We start from the raw sequence: 23,368 nt of genomic DNA on the forward strand, positions 1-23,368 counted from the left end.
ATAAATGCCTTGTGTGAGATAAGCCTAAGGACTCGATGAAGAGGCCACATGTGCTTTAAGTATTTGGCCATTAATATGAATAATATCCATGAAGCAAGGAGGGAGCCAAAGCTATTGGCTGGGGTTAAAGTGCAGCTTTGTATTCAGAAGAAAAAAAAAAAAAAAAAAAGAAACTTTTTTCCTTTTACATTGACAGAGCTGCCTCAATCTTGAAATACAGCGTGATGTGAGCACTTCACCTGGTGTTCAGAGCATGTATTTTTAATGAGAATCCAAATTTTAACCTTTTAACCCAAAGAAACCATCCATGCAACTGAAAACTCTCTTTTTTCCTCCTCTCCTCTTTTTTGTCTGTTTTTGGTTTTACAGAGTCTGTCATACCCAGCAGCGGTACTTTCCATGTTAAATTGCCCAAGAAAAGAGGTGTAGAGCTTGGAATTACAATCAGCTGTAAGTATTGCTCAGACTTGCACTAGCAGTTGCAAGAGCCACTGCTTTCCACCCTGGCACATCAGAGGGCCCAGCTGAGAGAGATTACGTGGGGTGTCCTGGTAGTGCTCACAGTGCTTGTGATTTATCCCAAACCAAATTAGATGTGTGGTTCCTGCCTCCACAAGCTGCCAGCCGCAGAGAAAAGTGGCTGCGTGAAGGATAGAGGCAAAGGATGCATCTCAGCTGATCAGTTGGTCTGTGTCACAGGCTAATATTGTAGACATAATATTATATTATATGTATATAATTATACAGTATACTAGTAATATTATTTTTATTTCCTTGCTGACACTTTTATTATGTTCTTTTTTAAAAAAAATTGCCTGGGTCTGGTGGGACCCTTGCAGGGAGAGGTGGAAGGAGGAGAGCAAGTGTCAGGTGAGCTCACAGCTTGAAGGGTGGAGAGGGGAAACTGCCAAAAGAAAGAGGAAGATGAAGAGGGTGGCAGGCCTTAGGCTTGGGGGGGAGGCACTTTAAGGAGAGGAGGGTGCTGGGCAGACTTTGCTGGGGTTTGTTGTGTTGATTAACCACATCCACGGAGGAGGAGGTGCATGTGCCAGGACTTGGTGGGCACTGAGAGAACAAGACATAAACCTTCTTCTTTCTTTTCTCTCTTCTCTGCACACTCTTGATTAATTATCTTTCTCTTCTGAAGTGTATTTTTCATTTAAAGACCTCTTGGCCTTGTTGGAGAAGATGCTGTAAGGGGATGATACAGGCAGATCCATCCTGAATTTCTGGCTAGCTTGGGGTGTTGTTACGCCTTGCGTCAGTGAATTTTTCCTTTATGGCAAATGTAAGCATGTGTCACGTCACTCATCCCTCTTTCACTGCTGGGTAAACTGAGTTGAATCATCTCAGATTTGCCATGCCCAGAGGCTGCCATCACCTCTCAGCTGAAACAAAGCAGCTTGTGAGGCTGCAGTAATGGGATCTTGCGTCTAAGCCCTCAGGAGTGCAGACCCAGCTGTGTCTGGGGAATGGAGTTGCTGGGGACACTTTAAAACTAGGTTTCATTAAAATAGATAAGCTATTTGCAATTACCTCTTGGCATTTACAGCATTAGTTAGTGAGTTAATTGGAGGTGTTCTGGTCTAAGTGGGGTGATTCTCAGGGGTGACTTGAGCATCGACAGGATGATGGCTTTGCACCCTGTGTTATTTCTTCTCCCTCTTCCCAGCTTCTCCTATTTGTGCCACAAGGTTAATCCTGAGAAATGACAGCACAGTATTTAACATTTGGCTTGCTAGCAGTTACTGCCTGAAGACATCAAAGGGCTTTCCGAAAGCAGTGGGGTACCTGTAACGACATTTCACTGATGGGCGAGGAGGGTCCGGTGCAGCAGCCCAGCCTGTGCTGCGTTCCCAGCCTGCCCACTGCGCTGGCGCTGCACTCACGGGTAGCAACCTAGGACAGTGGATCTGGCAGCAAAAATCTTCTGGCTTGAGCATGGCCAAGGGTTCATCCCATTTAGGCTTCAAAGCTTAGTTTGTATCTGGGGCTGGAGAGCAAAATGAACCTGGGAGTTGCTGGCAAGAGTATTAGTTTTTATTTGAAGAGTCTCACTTATATGAGATCATCTTCAGATGTGCATTTACACTTCAAGCATATTTTTATTTTGAAAATGTTTTCATTTGAGATTTGTTTAAAAAATTGACTTCACACGCTTTTTTGAAATCACCACTAAATAAAAAGAAACTGACCCCTGAGTTTTAAATAGTTAGATACCCATTATCCAACTACAAAGCAGTTTTTTAACAATATAATAGATTTGATCTTTTTGATTGTTGAACGTGTTTGCAGGACGTTGTTTAAGTAATGCATATGCATAAACTTAAGATGTATTTCAGTCCTTTGCTGAGTCAAAGCCAAAATTATATTTACAAATGGAGCAAAAGACAGCCATCCAGAAAATGTGGTGGCAAGGATGAAATGCTAGTTGAATCCTAATTCTGTTTCCCTATATTAGTCTGTATAAGCCTATGTCCACATGACCCTTAGCAAATTAGATCATGATTTTGTCACTCTGACTCTGACCAGGCAGATAAATATACCAGTTTCAAACATTAAAACCAAAGTAAGCAGCCTTACGGTAACTACCTCCTGCAGAGACATGACGTGCATGTGGGAACGTGATGCAAGCAGCAAGGGAAAAGGTAAAAATAACTGGTTTGCTCAGTTCCTCCCATTTCTGCTGTTTTGAATGCTTGTATAGAGCTAGAAAAAAGCTTTTACAACTTCCCTTTTGCCGCGGAAAAGCACATAACTACTGTTTCAAAGTAGCGGACTTGGTTTTCTGGCCTCTCACATTGATTCCTGTTCCTTACTTTGTAAAACTGGGGCAGGTTAAATAGATGACAAGCTGGATGGGTCAGTAGATGTGGCCACAGAAATGGATTTGTTCATAAACCTTGTGGTCCAGCTACACTGTGGGTGAAAGATGAGTTGCTTTCATTGAGTTTTACCTCTTGGCTTCAGCAGGCACATCTGTAGTTAATTCCTCTGTCTAGGAAGGTTTGCCACAGCCTTCTTACGTGGGCAGAAAGTGTTACGACCTCATCAGAGGAGCACTACAGAAATAAAAGTGATCAAGTTCTTGCTGTGCTGTGGCTCTCAGAGCTAATCGGGAGATGGGCTACATAAAGGGGGGGAGAGCAAGATTCTTGATGGATGTGTTGGAAGAAATCGTGTAATGGAGCTGACTGCAGGAGGAAACATAAATCTGCTGGAAAGCCTCATAAAAGGGCTGAAAACCCAGGAGGTTTTTGTATGAGGGCAGGTGCTGTTAGTCCTGGGATGAACATATAGAGGGGGTGTGTGCTTGCTCCTGGTGAGGGGCAGATGTTTGCTGAGGGCATTTCATCTTCTCCGAGGTCTCAAGGTTTTCCAGAAAGAGAAGGCTTGGGCTGAGCAAGCCCCTGGTTGTGGTCTGTGCGTGCAGAACGGTTTCTTCCTCCTGCGCAAACACAGCATGGCAAAGGGATGCAGTAAATTAAGACACATGATGTCAATATATGCATATAGCATTATTTCCACTTCTGTTCCCTGAAGGATGAATAGGAAACCCAAGGGGTGAGTCTCTCACTGACTCTGATTTGTATTTCTGTGGCACCTTGATGCCCTCAAGCCTCATTTCAGTCTCCTGCATTTGCTAAATGAAAATTAGCAAAGCAAAACACCAAAGCTGCCTTGGCTGCACTGCTTCCGTGGGCTTTGTCCAGGGGTGAAGGGACAAGACGCCAGCAAAATTGCTCTCATTTTCTCCACACTCCAGTGCCTCAGTTTCTGTCCCAGGGAGAGGGCTGCATTTGTTCGTAGAACAGCTGCTCCGATTGAAGAGCCAAGCGTGCACTCCTGCGCGGCGTGGCTTAAGGAGCTGTGTGGGCTGTGAAGCTCACTTGTCTGCAGGGACCTCTGGGGTGCTCGGAATGCTGGGGATGCAAAGATGTGCAAAGTGAGATTTTTGACATATGGATGTGAAGATTTGGCTCTTGTTAGCCTGAACAACTCATCTCCATTAGCAGAACACATGCCTTAAGTGCTCTGATCTTGCTGGCTGTATTCCGTTCTAATGATACAGTTATGCCTTTGTAGGTTTTCTGTAAATCTCTTACAAATTAAAATCTCCAGCAGCGAGAAGCTAATAGTTGTGTATTCTTGTAGGTTCAATACCTGACATCTTAAAATAAGATATGGATTTGTTTTTAGCCTCTGGAAAATGATAGTTGATTACACAAAAGATTGCTTTTTGTGGTGGGTTTTTTTTTTTTTTTTGGTATGTTTGTTTGGGGTTTTTTTGGTCTGTCTCAAATACCTTCTCCAAGGGCTAGTTGTGAAATTTGCTGCAGGGTACAGGTGTGTTGTTGTTGCTGTTTAAACAAATATTGAAATCACCATTCACTTTAGATATGCATTAATGCTTTTTATAGCATGTTTATCAAATTACCTTTATGTATCTCAACAAATCAATACCTGTGCCCTTGACATGAAGTACTGCAGATAAGGAATAGGTAGTATATCTGCTTCTGGGTGATAAAACTGGAATTTGGGTAGATAGACAACTTTGATTAAGTCGCTTAAGTAGTGTAGTCACTGTCCTAGCGAGAAGATGGATCTGTGAGCCAAGCCAGTGTAGCTTTGCTGGCACTGGATTAACCGGGGCCATGCCACCGGCCCAGCAGAGTGTGTCTGCAAGTGGCAGCGTGCCTGGCAGCCACACGTGCTGCCCCCTCGCTAGCATTGCGGATTCAGCTAAGATTTGCAGCTGATTCACTCTGGTGCTGTTACCCAAGTGGGATATTCTGTCCCGGTTTTGCTACCAGATTTTGAAAGGCAATAGATCTGCAGTGGGGCAAATACGCTGCTGGAGGCACTGATAATTCATGCACCTGCTGCTAAAACTAATGAATGATAGAGGAAGAAGTTGGGTACTGGGGATTTAATTTTCACTGCTGCTTTTTGCAATCGATTCTGATTTGCTTTTATTTCTCTCCTCGTTCCTTAGCTATCCTGAGATTATTGGGTTTCTGATTTTGTTTATTCTTTCCCGTTTATAAATGCTTGCTTTCTTAAATGTATTCTTATGGCATTATTAAAATTTCTTTAATTACATGTTGGCAGAGTGCTGCTTTGGCTTGGTCAATAACAAAGGGCATTTATAATGGGTGGATGTGTGTGAGATATGTGCTTGTGCTCCTTGGAGGGGAATAATTTACCAATATGGGTCATTATGCATTCTATTAAAAACACAAACTGGACATGTGTTTCTAGCCTTGTCATCCATCACAGAGTAAACACCGAGCAAGCCAGAATCCCAGCAGAGGTGGCGAGAGACTGAAAGCAATTTATAAAAAGTAAATAATGGTATTGATCAATTCACCTTTTTATCACTGCCCTGTCACCGCTGCCAAGCAGTGTTTTCATTTTGAGTTTCTCTCCCACCCCACGTTTCTACCTTGACCAGCTGTTGATTTATGGAGCTTTCTGTGGACCACTGGAGCAAATTTAAACTTTTTTATACTGGCAAACCCACCAAAAATACAAATGTATCTGAAAAAGAGCCTACTTCCACCTGAAGTGGTTTGCCCTGGCAGATGGAGGCCACAAGCAGAGCACCTGCCAAGAGAGATCATGGGTTTCTGCACACCAGCTTCTGTCTCTGTGGCGTGATCCATCTCTTCCCTTGACTCCTTTTGCTGCCATCTCCATTTTACAAATGGGAAAGCAAGACCCAGAGGCAAGGCTGGGCATCCGAACCGTGTCTTCCTACAGCAGAGTTACCAAGGCAATGTCCTTTGAGGACATCGACAGCAGAAATGCATGGACAAAGAGGCTATGCTCATCTGTGCAAGTATCTGAACTCCAAAGACCACAGCCCTAATAAAATAATAATGTAATTTAAGGGCTTTTTTAAGTGCAGACAAATTAGAAATGGTTTATCCAAAATCTCACTAGAGATCTATATAGCTAATGCCTCTGACCTAGACTGAGCCACTACTTCAGTGAAAGTGGAGCTCTCACCTGTAGCCAGGCAGCTGGTACACAGAAGCATGTTGTCACCCTGTGTGAGCAGCCCAGGATGGTTAAAGATGTGGGTACCATGGTGGCTGGGGCAGTCAGGAGCAGCCTGGTCCCAGCTGATGGGCGGAAAGCCCAGCTGGGCACTCTGCTGGGGCTCCAGGAAGGGCTTTGGGGTACCAAAGGTGAATTAATCAAGTTAGTAACTACTGGTTACTAAACGAACAGCAAGTGACTGTTCTGTGCTTTGAGATTTCATTATATTAATTTTGTATCATATACCTCTTGAGAGGGAATAATTATTCACTAAGTCTCCCTAATCATTTGTAGATGCTGACTAATAATGATGGTTTTATAAAGCCTTTCCATTTTATACTGTTCATTTAAAACAGAGAGCCATCATCTATTAAAATTTGGGTACTGTGGTGGTAGGGACAGTTCTATGCAGTTCTACATGGCTCTTCCATTTAACTAAAGTCTCAAGAAAATCTGTTTGGAAAGCACAACTTCCAAAAAACCCACAGATCCAGAATGATTTTTCCTTAAAACTTGCTTTGTTTCCTAATGGACAAAGCACTTAGTTTGTCACCCTCGCTTCTGATGCGGGCAGTTGTGCTGACACCAACTGTGGAGCTGCAGAAGGACGAGGTCTCGCTCTCTGCTTGGAGCCTGACTGCGGGCAGGATCCCCGCAGGTGTCTCAGGGCTTCTAAGGCAGACACTGAGATAACACCATTTCTGCAGAGCTTGAGGCATGCTGTTGTCTATACTTGCTGGTTTGTGGGGGTTTTTTTTCCTCTCCCCCCACCCCCCTTGCTCTTTTGAGTGTTCACGGTCTCTGGACACATTCCAGCTGTGGCTGGGTCAGGTTTAGAGACAGCCATCCCCAACGCACCACCAGGGCTATGGAGATCCTCCCTAACCCCTTTCTGTCATGCTGCTTCTGCTTTGAAACTAGTAAACAAACCTTGCAGTGAAAACTTATTTTTGCTAACCTGGATTGTTTTGACAGAACCAGGCTAGGGTGTGATTAAATATGCGTCGATGCCAGCCCGACCCAGGGCTCAGGGTGTGCTAACAGGGTCTCCCGTCACTGCCACTCGGACCACTGCTTTCTACCCCTCTCTCAGCTGTAAATACATCTCCTATATTGAAAAAGAACAGAAATAGTAATAACAGGGTGCTATGTCTCTGTACCTTGTGCTGTTAGTCCATGGTGTGTGGCCTTCTCAGTCAGAGTGGGGATTTCTGCGTAGATTTTAGCTGCTGCACCCCATCTTCCGTCCCACTGCTCAGCTCTGCCCAGTGTGTGTCAGTCTGTCTGCTGGCTGGTCGTGCTGTGGGCAGGTTGAACACAGGCACAAACCCTTGGTGAGTCTCCACAACCCATCCACTTCTCTTTGACCTGCGGCCGCAATCTGAATGTGAGTGTCCAGACCAAAATTGCCTGACACCATGCTCTAGTTAAGCTAGGGGGCAAATTATAGAGTCATTTAGGTTGGAAAAGATCTTTAAAGATCATCAAGTCCAACCGTTGCCCTAGCACTGTCAAGTCCACCACTAACCGTGCCCCTAAGTGCCACATCTACATGTCTTTTAAATACTTCCAGGGATGGTGACTCAATCACCTCCCTGGGCAGCCTGTGCCAGTGCTTGACCACCCTTTTGGTGAAGAAATTTTTCTTAATATCCAACCTAAACCTCCCCTGGTGCAACTTGAGGCCGTTTCCTCTTGTCCTGTCGCTTGTCACTTGGGAGAAGAGACCGACCCCACCTCACCCCAGCCTCCTTTCAGGCAGCGTAGAGAGCGATACAGTCTCCCCCGAGCCTCCTTTTGTCCAGACTAAACAATCTGGCTCAATAATTCTTCCAGGCTCTCTATCATTCAGCAGTGGCATTGCTGTGATTATTACAAAATCAGCCACACTCTGCTCTCACTGTCTGACCGAACTTCTATACTCAGCCCTTGCTCTGGCTGAGATTGGCTGTCTTTTTGCTCTGTTCAGTACAGAAGGTTCAGTTATATCTGGGAGAGGGTATCCTTGGAGGTGATGGGTTAGCACATACGTTTTTAAAGCTCAGAAATGAATGCAAACAACAGAAAAATCTAGAGCAGAGGGGTTGGTGAGAGGAAGCACCTATTTCTTTATGTCTGACTTTCTGGGGCTTTCTGACTGCTGTTCAGGCAGGTGGATCTCTTTGTGGTTGATGCCATATACCTTACAGATATTTTAATCTCTGACCTGCACTGGATATGTTCAGATGCTGTGAGTTTCTTCCTTCCCACGCAGTTTTTGCTGAGAAGCTCCATCAGCTTTAAATGAGACGATCAAGGCAGGAGAGAGCAATGCGGCGTGAAAAGGATGCTCTTGGCATATGTTTGGTGTGTGAATGGCAGAGAGGTCAGGAGGCTTTTCAGTCATAATTCTCTCTTGGATTTCTCGGGAGAGAAGCAGTCTTGCAGACAAATTTTGAAATACAAATGCTTCCAGAGATGTGTACTCACATCTCTTGTGGGCTGAAAAAGTTATCAGGGTCGGGCAGGAGAGAAGAGTTGGAAACCACCCCTTCCAGCTCCAGTGTGGAGACCAGCTCTGATTTATCTGGTTGTGTGATGAAGTGGCCTGGGAAGCTGAACCAGCTGGAAAACAATGTTTTATCTGATTTTTCCTGGGTTGTTTTCTACCTGGAAAACTTCCCAGCACACTTCAAGAACACAGAAATATTTATATTAACCACCACACTGAACTCTAGGTACTCCCTAGGTAGCAGTGCTAATGCCTGACTGTTGCCACAGCCATTGACTTGCTGTCTTGTGCCAAGAGATGTAGGTGAGTGGGTGTTTAACAGTGCCGGGGCTGGGCAATTCCACCTTTTCCTGCTGGACACCACATGTCCTCCCCTTCAGGAGGAATCTGAAGGAAGCAGTTAGCTAACTTGGGCAAAGGGCAACCCACAAACTTTGGCAGGGATTTGCTGCTTTTTTTTTTTTTTTTTTTTTTTCCTGATGCGCCTTTCAGAGTTCAAGCGTGAAGCATCATTTTGCCAAAGGAATATAAATTCCCTTTCCTTAAGACTCCTGCTCCCCATTAACCATCCCCATGCTAGACAGCAGACTCAATACCAAGCTTTATACCCATGTGTGTCTTTTGCAGCTGCAAGCAGAAAGCCTGGGGAGCCTTTGATCATCTCTGACATCAAGAAGGGGAGCGTAGCACATAGGTGAGTGCAGAATTTCCCAGCTGCCAAACCCATTGCAAAATGTCTGGCCTGGTAACGAGAGTTAAAACGAAGCCCAGGCAGTAGCAGTCAGGTCTGGATTTTACCAGCATCCAACAAGATCTCAACCCTAGAGGTGTGTCTTAGACCACAGAAGGGCTTGCAATAAAAACTGTCTGGACTGCAGCATGTAGAGTTGAGCTAATGGAGAAGGCGGCCAGGGCACTGATTCAGATGTCTGCTGATCCTATGGGAGATGGATGTTTAGCATTTAAAAGCATGTGGTAAAGGGCTTCATATATCCCGTAAAGGGCCATGGTTCATCAGGTAGTTTGCCATGTCTCGGCTCCTACTCGGAGTGAGTGAATTGTGGGCACCGGTGGAGAACTGTGCAAATAACTCAGCATTTATTGACTGCACCTCTGATCTCAACACCTCATAGCCAGGCTAGTGCTGCCAGGGGACTCATTTCTAGGAGTGCTCATATAGGAGTTTCCATAAAAGGTAGACTACCTGTCAGTTAAACTTGGGGCATTTTTCAGTGCTGTAGGTTACCCGGGCTGTGTATCTAATCCTTCTGCCGTGTTCTGTGTTGACGTACACTCTACACAAACTTCCTGCCTTTTAGTTGCAATTGTGCCAGACTCCATTCAGGGTTGTTTCCCAGAAAAGATTGAGGACAGGAAAAAGTTAATATTGTCACTGCCACTGCAGGACTGAATGTGTCGTGGGATCTGAAAGGCAAATACAAATGTACTTTTAGTTTTCTTTTTCTTTCCACGTAGAACTGGCACCTTGGAACCGGGGGACAAGCTGTTAGCCATTGATAACATCCGACTCGACAATTGCTCAATGGAGGATGCTGTGCAGATTTTAAGGCAGTGTGAAGACCTGGTCAAATTGAAGATTAGGAAGGATGAAGATAATTCTGGTACAGAAATCCTGATGCAAACTGGTGCCTGTCCACTGTAATGACATTTCCCAATAGGTAGTGCAAACTAACAAAGATAAGGGCTGCTGCCTGTCCGGTTACCACTTTCCAATTGATTATAGTCTATTTTTGTTATTCTGCCCTTAAATGGAGTCTGGAAGGTTAAAATACTCTTTGGTATGAGCATGGCTGAAGACCTCAGGCTTTTGCTTCTAAATGCTTCAAGTCTTTCCTATGACCTCTTTTATATGGCTAATTAAAAAAATTCAGCATTCCTGTTTTCTCTTTCAGATGAGCAGGAGACAACCGGTGCTATTATCTACACAGTGGAACTGAAGCGATACGGTGGCCCCTTGGGAATAACCATCTCTGGGACGGAGGAGCCTTTCGATCCTATCGTCATTTCAGGCTTGACTAAACGAGGGCTGGCAGAAAGGTGAGGTTTGGGGGCAGAGGGGTTGAGTTGATGTGGGAAGGGCTCTTGAACTTCGCCAAGTTTCCTCTGCTGTCATAAACTCTTCTTAGGTGTTTCAGTCTGCTAAAAAGGAAAGGCGCTATGAAGGTACCAAGCGCTGTGAAGCAGGTGGTGGGACTGTGCTGTTAGGGCAGCGAGAGAGGCTCAAAGCAGGGCACTGCTGGAAAAGTCAGATCCTGTGAGTCAGCTGAGTGCAGTGGCCAGGGACATGTGTTTGTTGGCTCCACTTCCGCAGAGGTGCTGCCTGGTCTGTGGTTTCTCATGCACATCTTGCATGGGGACAGTGCCCAGCCTGCACACTAATCCACTGTAGCCTCCTGTCCGGGACCTCACCTGTTGCTAAATTATGGCTCACAGCCATGACAGTGGCATGTCCTGCTGAAACCACAGATCTCAGGGATCTTCTGACCCATCCTTCCTGGTCGGTTAGTCTGTTACATGTGGAGGTATCTCAGTGCAGGGCTGGTGTGCCTCAAGCAGGAGATGTTTATACTGCATAAACGTAGGTGCAGATTTACCTTCAGCAACCAGGGAGGTTGACTCTGTGTGTGCATGTGTCTGACTATATGGGCATGCGTGGGATTTAAAGGATCAGGACGTTGCTGAGAATACAAGGTAGAACTGAGTCATACACTGTATCTTAATTAATCTGTCTGTATGGTAACCGTGACTTGTAAATAGATCGTTTCAGCAGCCCTGACTCATGCTTCTCATAGGGTTGCTTTACCCTGTGCTGCTGGACAGGCAGAACAGCAGCAAAAAACCCTCGAACAAATAGGTGTAAAGTGCTAGACCTTGGGGAGGTTCGACTGCAGATCTGGCCTTTTGGTCTTTCTGTTTCAAGGCCACACTTCTTGGCTGGACTGTAAAACAGCTCAGTGCCTCTTTCTGCATTGGGTCCCTGGCGCTCTCAGCATGCACACTGCTGCACATTTCCATTGCTTCCCTTTGGTACAGAAAGCAGAACAGCAGTGTCTCCCGAGAAGTGAGGAAGAGGGATGGACTGAATTATTAGTAGTTCTTTTCTTTGGGGATTTTATATCACTGCCTGCCACTGTAGGGTTTAGTCTTTTCACAGAGTACCAAGGCTTTTCTACATAGCAGCTCTGCACTGTACCTGCAGCCCAGCATGAGAGAGGTTAAAGGGCAGAAAGCCCAAATGCTGTCAGGTGTCAGAAGACAGCCTCATACCCTTGTTGCTCTCGGTGCCCTTTGCCGTGCTGTGGCTGCTCCTCCTTCAAACTCGGATACACATCAGTGACTGCTCCACGGAGAAACGTAGTGCAGGCAAGTGCTGCAGTACTATTGAATTTTGATCAGGAGCTGGCAGGCAGTAAGGAATGAAAAGCCTTTTGAGAAGAGCGATGGAGCCGTTCTGCATGTTCACCGCAGCTGACTAACAAATAACGGTGCCTGTGCAGAGGAGCAGCACGGGGATTTTCCGGCGTAACCTTGGCTCCCTGTAGGGAGGATGAGGAGCACTGGGTTGAAGGCTGCCTGCAGGAAAGGTGTATTTTTTTCTACTGGGAGTAACAGAAGGGAGTGGCTTGACCTTGTCAAGGGAAAAGGGACGGTCCTAGCATTACCCTAAATTGTGCCTTTCCTGCCATCACTACCCTGTGAAATTCCCTGTGCCACAGTGCCCTTAGTCAGGCTCTGAAGGTGGGACAGGTTTGTGAAGGACAAGAATTTAAACCCAAATCTGTGCCTGGCTTTTACTGGAGCACAGGACAGGTTTCAGCAGCACTGGCACAGGGTGAACCAGATCCCAGCATCTGATAACAGGGACGCACTGGCTGCTCTCATAGAGGCACAAGTGAAGGTCTGCACTGCAGCTTGGGCTGCTTGCGTGGCGATGGGGAAGGCAGGGTGTCCTCTAGGAGCTGTCACACGTCTATCACAGCGAGTGACAGGCTGCCTAAGCTGAAAAGGCTCCAGATTCAGATGACTTGGGTTTTATCTTAACCTTGAACATTTTTCTCCTTGTACGTGTCTGATCTTATAGAAACCTACAGAGGCAGCTCAGGCTGTTGGGATGGTGTTGAGCCGCGGCTCTCTCCCATGCTAGTCTCTGTTTCCCCTCCTTCAGTGCCTTATAGTGGCTTTAGCCTGGGCCACGGGACTTTTTTTTCCTTCTTCTTGGGGTTGGAAGTATGCCTGAATGATGCCATTCAATTCTGGTCGAGGTGTAATGGTTCTCTGAGAGCAGTTCTGGGCTGTTGCTTGCATTTTAGAGTGCCTTCCCAGCTTCCTTTAGTGCCACCTGGTCAAGTAGGTGGAGGTGGCTGCAGAAAGGTTTTGTCCAAGAGTGCTCAGCATCAACCCATGTTGGCATGGGGCAGAAGGGATGGTGGCCTTGCCAACGTGCCAGGTAAATACCTACCATGTGCATGCAGCTACCTCTTCTCCAGTGCTTGCTGGAAAGTACCAGCAGCCCCTTTTGCACCCTACAACTTACCTGCTGCTCAGTTCTGCTCTTGCATGTGTCCTCTGAGCAAGAAGGGACATGGAGCTTGCAGATCCTTGGGCTGATTTGTGTTTGAAGTAAATTAAAGACTGTCAGTGATGATGGAGAGGCACAAGGGTCATTAGCTAGAAACAGCTTTCCCTGTTGCTCCCACTTGGCTTCTGTCTGCTTGTCCTCACAGGGGTGCCTGGAGATGGACGGATGAGAGGACTGGACTCTGATTTACTTTTTTCCTCTTGAAGAAAAACACCTGGCTGAATGTGACCTTTCTTTTTAATTGTTTCTGTATTTTTCCCTGCCGAGGGACTTTCATAGTTTTTGCAAAGCAGTCATGTTTTCAGAGGTGGGCAGTTAGGCTGGTGCCTCGGATAGGAGACTCATCCCTATGCTGGGTTCAGGGCTGCAGTGGGAGACCTCAAACACTGAACCACTGCAGCAAGCAAAGGATCGCATTTAAACTGCTGGCAGTTAGGCTTGGTTGGGTTTTTTTTGACTATGTAGATGAAACTTTTAAGACAAATACTCCGGTTCCAGTTTGATACATAATTTATGTGAATGCACAAATTTTCCCTGAGGGCTTTTTCAGGCTGGTTTGGGTGGGACAAGACAGACACCTAGTGGCTGGTGGGGCCGGCATGGCTTTGTCCAAACGCATCAGCCCCAGCAGAAGCGGCAGACTGAACAGCCCTGCCTGCTGTTTGGCTACATTTCCCAGTTTGATGTCCTTACAGCAGGTATTTCACGGCAGTGTGTCTACAAAAGTTTCATATTTTGGGCCACAGCAAACAGCTGTTTTGCCTGTGACAGTATATCAAATTCCAGTTCTGCAGGAGCAGCAGTCCAATTTGGAGATGTAACGTGAGAGAGGCACCTGGCCATGGACAAAAAGATACTGCAGTCCAAATTGGCATCTCCTCCTGCCTCGATCATACAGGTTCCTGACAGCAAAACCTGATGGCACTGCTGGAGGCGAAGAGGATTGCTGTTCTCCCTTGTTGATGTTAGGGAGCTGGAGTGGGACTGTGGTGACCTCTGTCCAGCCAGCAGCGAGCACGAGCTCCTGCCTTGGCAGCCGGCTCTGGCGATGGACACATCCCATCCTGCCATCCTGCCTGCTCTTCCCGGAGCTGCTGCGAACACTGGGAGAGGTGAAGTGAGCCCCTGGCTGTGGGCAGACACAGAGGGGAAGGATGGAGAACGGAGAGAATTGCTGTGACTTGTTAGTTTGTTCCTGGCTGTTGCTGAAGCCTGAGGACTTGTTTAGCTGAGAGCAGCAGCTAGTGCTGGACTGTGGCTGTGCAATAAAACACAGTAACCTCTTGTAGAGCATTGGTCATGATGGAGAAACTCACAGTGGTGTAGCTGTATAGGGGCGAGCTTTAAACATGTCATGAACTGATCTGCAGCTGGTTCAGCTCATGTTCGCACACACAATCTGCATTGGGCCATTTTGGTTTTGTTTCTTTTTCCATGGGTTTCTAGGTTTGTCTCATAATTTCTTTCCGTCAGTGTGAACCAGCCCTTCAGTTCCGTGTGGACATCATGCACTGGAAATACTTGTGGTTTTCATGTGTAGACCCCCTTGCTTTGAAGAGTTTTGGCAGTAAGATGCTCTGCAGTCCCAGCCGGTTCCTGAGGGACCTGGGATCCCAGGAGTGCATATGTTACTGTGCGTATTTCTATGTATATGAGCAGGTGGAAGATGAAGGGGACGCCCAGATTCCTGGTGGTGGTGAGGAAGAGGAACTCATGGGTATACAGCATAACAAGGGGAAGCCAAGACCTATTTGAAAATACTGAGAGTTAATACGCTCTTGCTTCGAGCAACAACTTAATGGCCTGTCTCGCAGAGGCAAATTGCTTCTCTGAAGTTTCTAACAGCGCTTTTTCTCTCCAGAACCGGAGCCATCCACATCGGTGACCGGATATTAGCGATTAATAACGTGAGCCTCAAGGGCAAACCGCTGAGCGAAGCCATTCACCTGCTGCAGATGGCGGGAGAGACGGTCACTCTGAAGATCAAGAAGCAGTCGGAGAGTGAGTTGGGGAGCCTGGGTTGGGCTGGGGGGGTGAAGGCACAGCCCAGCAGGGACCCTGGGCAATGCAGCAGGTGCTGCTGCAAGTTTTCTTGCATGTGTTGTGGAAGGTGAGACGAGGCAGCATAGTCGAGGTATGGGGGGACAGGGGGAAAAGGTGGGTGTTTTTTTATCTTCTGACTCACAGGAGAAACAAAAAGGCAACCCAGGGGCTCTCTGTGGTACTGGGAAGAGATTAGACAACAGGTTTGTTGGCGATCATTTTTTTTCAGATTGATGCTTTGCACCATCATTCCCTGTCTGTGTGGGCATTTCACACAGAAGTGAAGCAGAAGTTGCTTTTAAAAATAAATAGTGCAGTTTTTTTAAAAATATAACTCACCAAAATGAGCAAGGCAACTCTGAGCTGGTAGAATTCATGAAAAAAAAACCAAACCCACCCCAGCTTTAATTCAATTTTTGGAAAGCAATTGGCAATAAATCTTTCATGCCCCCTTTCCTGGGTTTGGGTCCTAAGATCATCTTTCAAACCATCTACCTTCACTCTAAAGATCTCCTCATTTCCCTGCCAAGCTCCCTGTGACTTTGAAACTGTTCTTCTTGACATATCAAAGACCAGAAGTATACTTAGTACAGGCAGGCCACTTTTGGGGGGGGACAGAGGGGGGACTGGCGAAACCAGGAAACATGGAAACTTTTCTCCCCGACTGTATAATCACAAACAGGCTTTTTCATCAGGTTCAGAAAGTAGCAGGGGTATTTTGTCTGCATTTCTGTTTCTCCCCACACCCATTATTTTCTGTCTGTTTATGTGCCATGCTTCTGCAGTCTCTAGATCTAGTTGGACCTACCGAGCCAGTGGCCCACAGTGCTATGGCAATGAGAAGTCAAGCGATAAAGCTCTTCCCAGCAAGCGTGGCTCACGGGATATCTGTCCTGCATCTGAAAAAGTATCATCACTCTGAAACATGGCATTTCTGTGGACCTCAAAGCAGTTTGAAAATGTGTGGCAATGCACCTGTTTTACAAATGGAGGAAGCTCAGGCAGGGAGTGGGGACTTAGCAAATAGAGGTAGAACCGGGGAATTGATTCCTCTTCAAGAAACCCCAGTCTTGTTCCCTGCAGTCAAGTGTCTTGATCCTTGGTCTGAAGCACTTTTTCCGCTCCCCTCCCCGCTGACACTTAGCATTGTCACAGTCGCTTGCTGAAATAATTGATATGCAAGTGCCAGTTGGAGACTTGTTAATCATTCTGAGAATGAAGCAGGTGTAATTGAAATTTCAAGGTAATCTTGAGTTAATCATGGTGAGCAATCTTCTGAATGCTTGGAAAATAGGGACTTTCAGGACACTGGGCTTTGTCTGGTAAAATAATCTGTCCTCACTGACAAATGCAGACTTTCAGAGGGCTTTTTATCCCAGCCTCTGTGAGTCAGAGATCCAGGGTGTGGATGGCTAACAGGGCATCTAATCAACGAGGACTTTAAAATATTCAGTACAAAGAAATGCTTGTGCTGAGAAACCATCCCTTGTATAGCTTTTGCCTGAAAGGGAGTTTGATACAATGATAATAAGGGTCTATTAGTACTAAAATAATGAAAAGGAAGGTCTGAGCTTCATCATCCACATTCAGCTTTCCATTTTCCAATCACTAATCAGGGGAAATTCAGCCTCAAGATACCAGGCGCAGGAATTCCAGTGTTGTGAGACTGCGTGGCAGACTCTGGAGAGGTGGTGACTAGCCTTGAATTGATACAAGGTTGTACAACCTTGGAAGGGAGCTGTAACTTCAGCTGCGGTACTTCGGGACCAGGTTGCATTGCTATTGGAATTGCATTAAAACACCTGCTTGTAACAGCACGTTTGCAGCCAGCACCCTGACTAGGTGCTGCTCTCAGTAAAAAAGAGACTCCCTGAAACCAGAGAGGCTGCGGGCTATTGCTTGCAGAGGCCAACACTCCTCTGGGCAGGGCTGCATGGAGGGAGCTTCCAAAGCACAAGAAGATGTGTTCGTGAATTGAGGTTAGGTCCCAACTCTCTCATATTTGGGAATCCTCAAATCCCCGTGGTTGCTCCTTATATTCCATGTGCCAAAAACTCAGAAAGGCATTTTTCTTTCTTGATTTAGCTTGAGATAAGTGTACTGCTACTGCATTAAATCCTTTCAACTGCATTGTACGGGCCTTTCTCAGCTACTTCAAAAGACTTGCGGTACCTGGGCTTGCTCCCGTGTCAGCATAAGCCTTTCCCTGAGGCTTGCTCTTCATGCCTGCTAAAGCAGCATGTCCTGGTTTCAGAGTCCTATCCCAAGAAGTCGGGGAGTATCAATGAAGTGAGTGACCCAGAAGATGAACTGACGGACTCCCAGAAAACTAGCAAGCTGTCTGAGATGTACTCCACCACAATTCCTAGCGTGGACAGTGCTATGGAGTCCTGGGATGGCTCTGGCATTGATGCTGGGTATGGAAGCCAAGGTAAGCCAAGGTTGTCTTGTCTTCGGGGTCTCTGGGCCAAGGTGAAGATAGGCAGAGCCTCTGAACCTGACTGGAGAATGAGCTTGAGCTAAAGCCTGCGGTCTGACCACATTTGTATGGCTTCTTGCTTCAAGCAAGGAACAAAATGTATTTTAGAATACACTCACGCGGTGCTCTGAGTTGATGTGTCTGTTTTAGGTTTTTATTGGCACGTTTCTTCTTACATGGCATCATACTGTTCACAGCATTTTCAAAACCATTATAGCACTTTATAATTCACATAATCAGAGGAAGCATTTGCTGGCCACGTGTCTTATAGAGTATTTGGTCCATAGCTCGCTCAATTCTCCAGAGAGGCTGTGTAGGACATATTAATCCTCTTCAGGATGTTTTAAAATCCACAAGAATGTCTTGTGACTAGAAACATTCACTTAACAACATAATTAAGGTAATACTACAAGAAAGTATCTCTAACTCTCTAGTGAGGGATCAGATGAACACATGTTTTTGAGGCCAGGTTTATTCAGCTGTGGCTTCTGGCAGACACATGGAATTGGGATGGAGGATGCTCTAGTCATGGGAATAGGTTTTTGCTTGGAGAAAACCACTGGAAAATAGTTCTTCCAGTTCAGATTTAGCGACGTAAACTAGTACTAGTCTGTGTTGAAACAAAACAAAACCCTGAATCACCTCCGCAAAAGGAAATTGGTGAAAAAAATGCTGTCTGGAACAGAATGTGAAAACAGGGAGGGATGCTGCAGGAATTCTCTTGCAAAGCACCTTCGGTGTGCTGAGGAAGGTGTGTACCTGTGCTCTCTCTGTTCAGGCTTAGAGAAGTTGAAAGGACAGCGCCGCACAGCTGTCTCTTCCATGATGCCTGTGTCTTCCTTCAGCCTCTGTTGGTCTGAAGTCTTAATTTGGGAGTGCAGTTGGGACTCGTGGCTTCATTAAGGAGGAATCCCCTGGCCTTTATAATACTGCAATCCTTCTCCATCTAATTGAATGTTAACACAAGTTGGACACTGGATTTAGCAAAGCAATTGCTTTTACCGGTAAATTGAGAATGAGTAATTGAGCACAGAGCCCTGGGGAGTGGGTCTGATGCCAAGTTGCCCAACATCCACAGACTGCAGCTTTGCTTCAGGGGCTCTCTTGTCTTCCCTGGTAAAAGCATTTGGCTGCGTGGTGGTGTGCTGGTGTTGCCTGGGAAGAGGGATGCTGTAGGGTAGAGAGGAGGACACACAGGGTCACCCATGGGCTGAACAGGGAAGGCAGAATGCGGGGAGACCTGGGATGCACAGATCCTGGACGTAAGGGTTTACACCCTAAATGGAGAGCTATAGATTGGGCTTTGCTGCCTTGTAGGTTTTAGGTTCATCCACAGCTTTAGGAAACCACTCAAGGAAGGGTTTGGGCAAGGGAGCTCTGCTGGGCCTGGAGGGAAGGTGCCACCAGGTGGCTCTGAATCCCAGGGATCCAGCACATCTCCCTGGAAGGAAGAGGTCAAACCAGTGGCACCCAAGTGACAGCTCTGCAGATGTAACCCTGCGGTCCGTGGCGCCCTGTGCCCAGCCCACAAATGCTGCCCACCACAGGGACCTGCACCAGGGGCCGTGTTCTGCTCTGGCAGGCAGCGAATGTCCGTCGGCTGTAAGGTGTTGGCAAGCGCTGTTCCTGGGCTCTCTCCAGAGCAGTCTAACCTTTAAAAACTCACAGAGGAAACGCTCAGCTAAGTGAAATAACAGGCATTGGCATTTTCAAAGAAAGTGCTGGCGTTGTGTTTGGGTATTTCCAGTGCTGTAGCTCATTGCGAGGTCAAGTCTCCCTTAATTACGTGTTTCTCTGATACCTCTTCCTGTTTGCTTGGCACAGCGTGCGATGGGAGCATACGATGTTTCTTGGAAAGACTGTAAGGATTTCTCTGAAACATTGAATGGGCAGCAGGAGGTGGGCAAGGGACTCAGGAGATTTGTTTCCACTGCATGTGGCAGTGGAACTGAGGAATGCTCTGTTTTGGAAGGTTTCTATCCAGGCAGCTCCTCATGAGACTGGGGATCTTGTGACTTGGTAGTGATGGATTTGCATCTCTGGAGTAAGACACTGCAGCATGGAAAAGCCCACAGGGGCAGATGTAGTGAAACTTGTCTGATTTCATCCTAACGGTCCATATTGATCTCCTATCAAATGTGATACAGATGAGCCTTCCCTTCTCTCAAGCCAGCAGAGTTTTTCCTCCTGTTCCTTGCCTTTCACACGCACATCACTGAAGCAGTTTTCTGTACCTGTACCAGTTGATCCTGAAGACATGGGAGGGCTCTGCTTGCTGCAGGAACTGGCTGACAGCTCTTGGGATCAGGACTGGCTCCTCCTCATTTACCACTGCTGAGCACACTGGCGCTGGTGGCCACCACCAGGTACCCTCAGCACCATTAGATTTGTTGATGGGAGGCTGTTGCTTCTGGCTACTCTGGATGCAGTTTCTTTGCTGCTGTCCTTCTATATCCTATTACTTTTTTTCATGCTGACCATTAAGTCCCAAAGAAAGTTGAGAATCTAAATGAGGATTTATTTTTTTTTCCTAATAGAAATCAGGCCTCCAAATCCTTCAGAATGAATGGGGTTGGGCACACTGAGAGAAGCTTGGCAGCTGCATCTTTTTATCCTTTGAAGGACTCACTGTGTTTAAAGGTGGCTGCTTCAACAGCGCAATTTCTGTTGGGTTCAGTGTGGAAACAGGAGCCGTTAACCAAGGTTGGAGCTGGCTGGGGGTAGGATCTGTACGTGTGGGTACATGTAGTCCCTAGGTCTGTGGATCCCAGGCCCACACCACAAAACTACTAGGAAGTGGGGGAGGAAAGCAGAAACGGGACACCTTGTGACATGATCCTAAGAAGCTGCTTTGGTCAAAGCAAGAAGAGATGGGAAGAACAACCCCCTTTTGGAGGACTTGAGATGGAAGCAGTGTGCAACCCATATGGCCTCAGGTTTGGGAACTGGGCAAGGAGGCTCTTCTGGCACAGCGTGACTTAATCCATTTGGGTTTTCTGACCAGGTATTACCCACCCCACCTTGCCCCCCTTCTCTCTCCAACCCCTCTTGCCTCCCCTAGGTACATACATACCTCAGGCTGCGGGCATAGCCCTCCATCCACATGAATGGAGACACAGCAGACAAAAGAGCAGTACCCCTCCAGGGGACCCCAGGAAAAACTACCCCTACATGGATGGAAGCTTCAGTGAAGATGACTGGGACAAGCCCAGCAGGTACGGAGGTGTGGGAGGAGTCAGGGAGGGGCATCTGCAAATGTGGGTGTCACTGCATAGGGACAAAGGGGCATGGGAATGTGATATGTGATGGAGCGGCCAGATGTCCCCATCTCAGCATCAGGCAGCCATGGGGAGGGGTGCTGGGGTGGCAACCTGCTCTGCTGAACCACCTCCACGTTGCAGTGTTATGCTGGGGGGAGCTTTGTGGCATCTCTGCCATGGCCAGGTGACATTTGTGTCTGGAGTTAGGGCAGTCTCAGCTGCATGGACCACAGGGTCTTACCACGTCTCATACTTCTGCCATGTAAAGGCTGCAGTATTTTCATAGTTTAGGTGTAATAGAAGGGGTCAGGGCTGTCCCTGCATGTGTTGGCCAGACTTTTTTGAGTAAGAATGCAGCTTCACAACAGCTCAATATCATGTAGCACAAAAAGGCCAACCAGAGTTCTTGGAGGACGAGTATGAGGTTGCACGTCCAAGTTAAAATCTCCCAAAGCTGTGACTGGACATCTCTCTCCATCATACTTTGGCCTTTCCAACAGCACAAACAAAGCCATGCTGTGTGAACATGGTCAAGTTAATCTCCCAACTCAGCCAGCGTGGGAGAAATCCTGCAACACCTCCTGAGCCCATGGAGGAGGCTGCAGCTGCCCCTCGCTTCAGGTGAAAATCCTGCTGGATCTGCCCTGGGCCCGAGCCACACATGGTGGAAATGTCTCGTTGCTTCGTAACTAACCCTCCCCTCGACATTCTCCGGAGTCCCCATAGTTGTGTGTGTCGTGTTGTTACTGTCAGTTCTTTTATTATTTTTTTTTTCTTATTTTTTTTCCTTAACTTTTGTTTGTCCAAACAAAACCCTTAGAACATCTCATGGCCATTTCCACCTATTTAAAGATGATCAAACTGGCAGGAAAGCTGGCAGCGGCGGAGACTTTGTTCTTGTTTTGCCTCTCAGCAAGAGCCAGCTCACAGAGGTCGTTGATCCCTCGTGGCCCTCCCAGTGAGGCTGCCGGCAGCTGAAGTTAGCAAATCTGAGTGCTTGAAGCCCTGCATGTCCCTAATGAGGGCTCCGAACCCTGATGTCAAAGTGCAAGTGAAACGGTTCATGCTGCTGAGCCCTTTTTATTAGGGAGAAAAACAAATTGTCTCTAACCCTGGCTGCCTTTAGCCTGGAAAAACCTGCTGACCCCGTGGTGCGAGAGCCCGTACCGACTCATCTGTGTCCTGGATGTCTTTGTTATATTGCTGATCCGAGAGGCGAGAAACTGGTAACTGGAAGGGACATTTGCCTCTTTGGGAACCTGGGAGCAGAGGAAGGAAATGAGTAAGGGGAAAACATGAAAAATTCCTTTTGGGGGGAAATTTTGGTTTGTTTGTATAAAGTCTTGCTGGGTGTTTTTTTGACCTTTCTGCCTGGTATAAAGGCTCCTGTCCTTTTAAAGCTGATGAAAGGTAGGGGGTAAATTTAAAATACAATAAGTCATGCCAGATACCACTCTCTCCAGGCAGGCCACGATCCCACAGGGAGCAAAAGCGTGCGTGTGAGAGTTTATGCCTGCTACAGACTCCCATTTAAACCAGTGGATGAAAAGCAAAGTGTGTGCGGAAGACTTTGCAGTTAGTAGAGATCTGGAAAAAGCTCTATTAATATATCAAGGGGTCATTATATATTTAATGGAGGCCAACCTCTCTTTGACTTGTACTCAAGTAAAATATTTGGACTTTGCTAAGTGGCTTTGGTGGATGAGTGTCCCTTCCCATCTGCAGTGCTGATGACCATTAAACCATGCAAGATGCTGCCAGATGTTGCAGATGTGGAACCTCATCTGTGCAGCTCCTAATAAGATGCGTAGAAGGTGCCTTAGGGCTGCTCTGGTGTCGCTGTCCCCTTGGGGTCTCTCCCCGTGACACATTAGTGGGTTTATTGTGACCCTGATTTAATACTGCAGAGAGTTTCCTTCAGGAGGCTCCTGTTAAAGTGAGCACTGGTCGTCTGAGTTGTGCACAGCCTGGTGTTCAGTAAGCAGAGTCCAGTGTTACCTACTTCTCTGGCTTGTTCAGAGGACGTCAGCATGTTTAATTACCATTTGCTTTAGAAGTCTCAGAATTGACCCTGGCTTGTAGTCAGGCATGAGATGCTGAAACTGCCAAGGTGGGGAACTGCAGAAGCCCCAGCAAGACGTGCCCTGTGTTCATTTTAACGTGCATTTGTAACCAGCTTGAGAGAGGTTCTCTCTGGGTTTACTCTCGGTTGTAGACAGAACTGGTGGCAATCTACATGGCTGTAAGTGCCGTCGGTGTTATATAACAACAAAAGAGGCCTCCTGAAAGTAACAGCTCACATCCCAAAGCAAATGAAATTTGGTTTGTATGGGTGATACATGACACTGTCAATATTGCTGGCAGTAGCGTGTGTTGGCTTGTCCAGCCCAGGGCAATCATTTTATATACATCTTTGCATTACTTACTCTCATAGAGACCTAATGTATTTA

General features: G+C 46.8%; 1 protein-coding gene across 4 annotated transcripts in view; it reads left to right on the forward strand.

The window, feature by feature from the left end:
- GRIP2 (glutamate receptor interacting protein 2) overlaps positions 1–23,368 on the forward strand; it is a 285,038-nt gene that overhangs the window by 250,799 nt on the left and 10,871 nt on the right. For all 4 annotated transcript variants that reach the window (XM_027793920.2, XM_005229990.4, XM_055806301.1 and 1 more), the window contains exons 14-20: positions 370–450; positions 9,164–9,230; positions 10,013–10,158; positions 10,450–10,594; positions 14,998–15,137; positions 17,434–17,610; positions 20,720–20,873. In XM_027793920.2, coding sequence (XP_027649721.2) covers positions 370–450; positions 9,164–9,230; positions 10,013–10,158; positions 10,450–10,594; positions 14,998–15,137; positions 17,434–17,610; positions 20,720–20,873 — 910 coding nt within the window. The remainder of the gene's footprint in view (positions 1–369; positions 451–9,163; positions 9,231–10,012; positions 10,159–10,449; positions 10,595–14,997; positions 15,138–17,433; positions 17,611–20,719; positions 20,874–23,368) is intronic.

Source organism: Falco peregrinus, chromosome 5 (assembly GCF_023634155.1).
Source record: "Falco peregrinus isolate bFalPer1 chromosome 5, bFalPer1.pri, whole genome shotgun sequence".
Taxonomy (NCBI): Eukaryota; Metazoa; Chordata; class Aves; order Falconiformes; family Falconidae; genus Falco; species Falco peregrinus.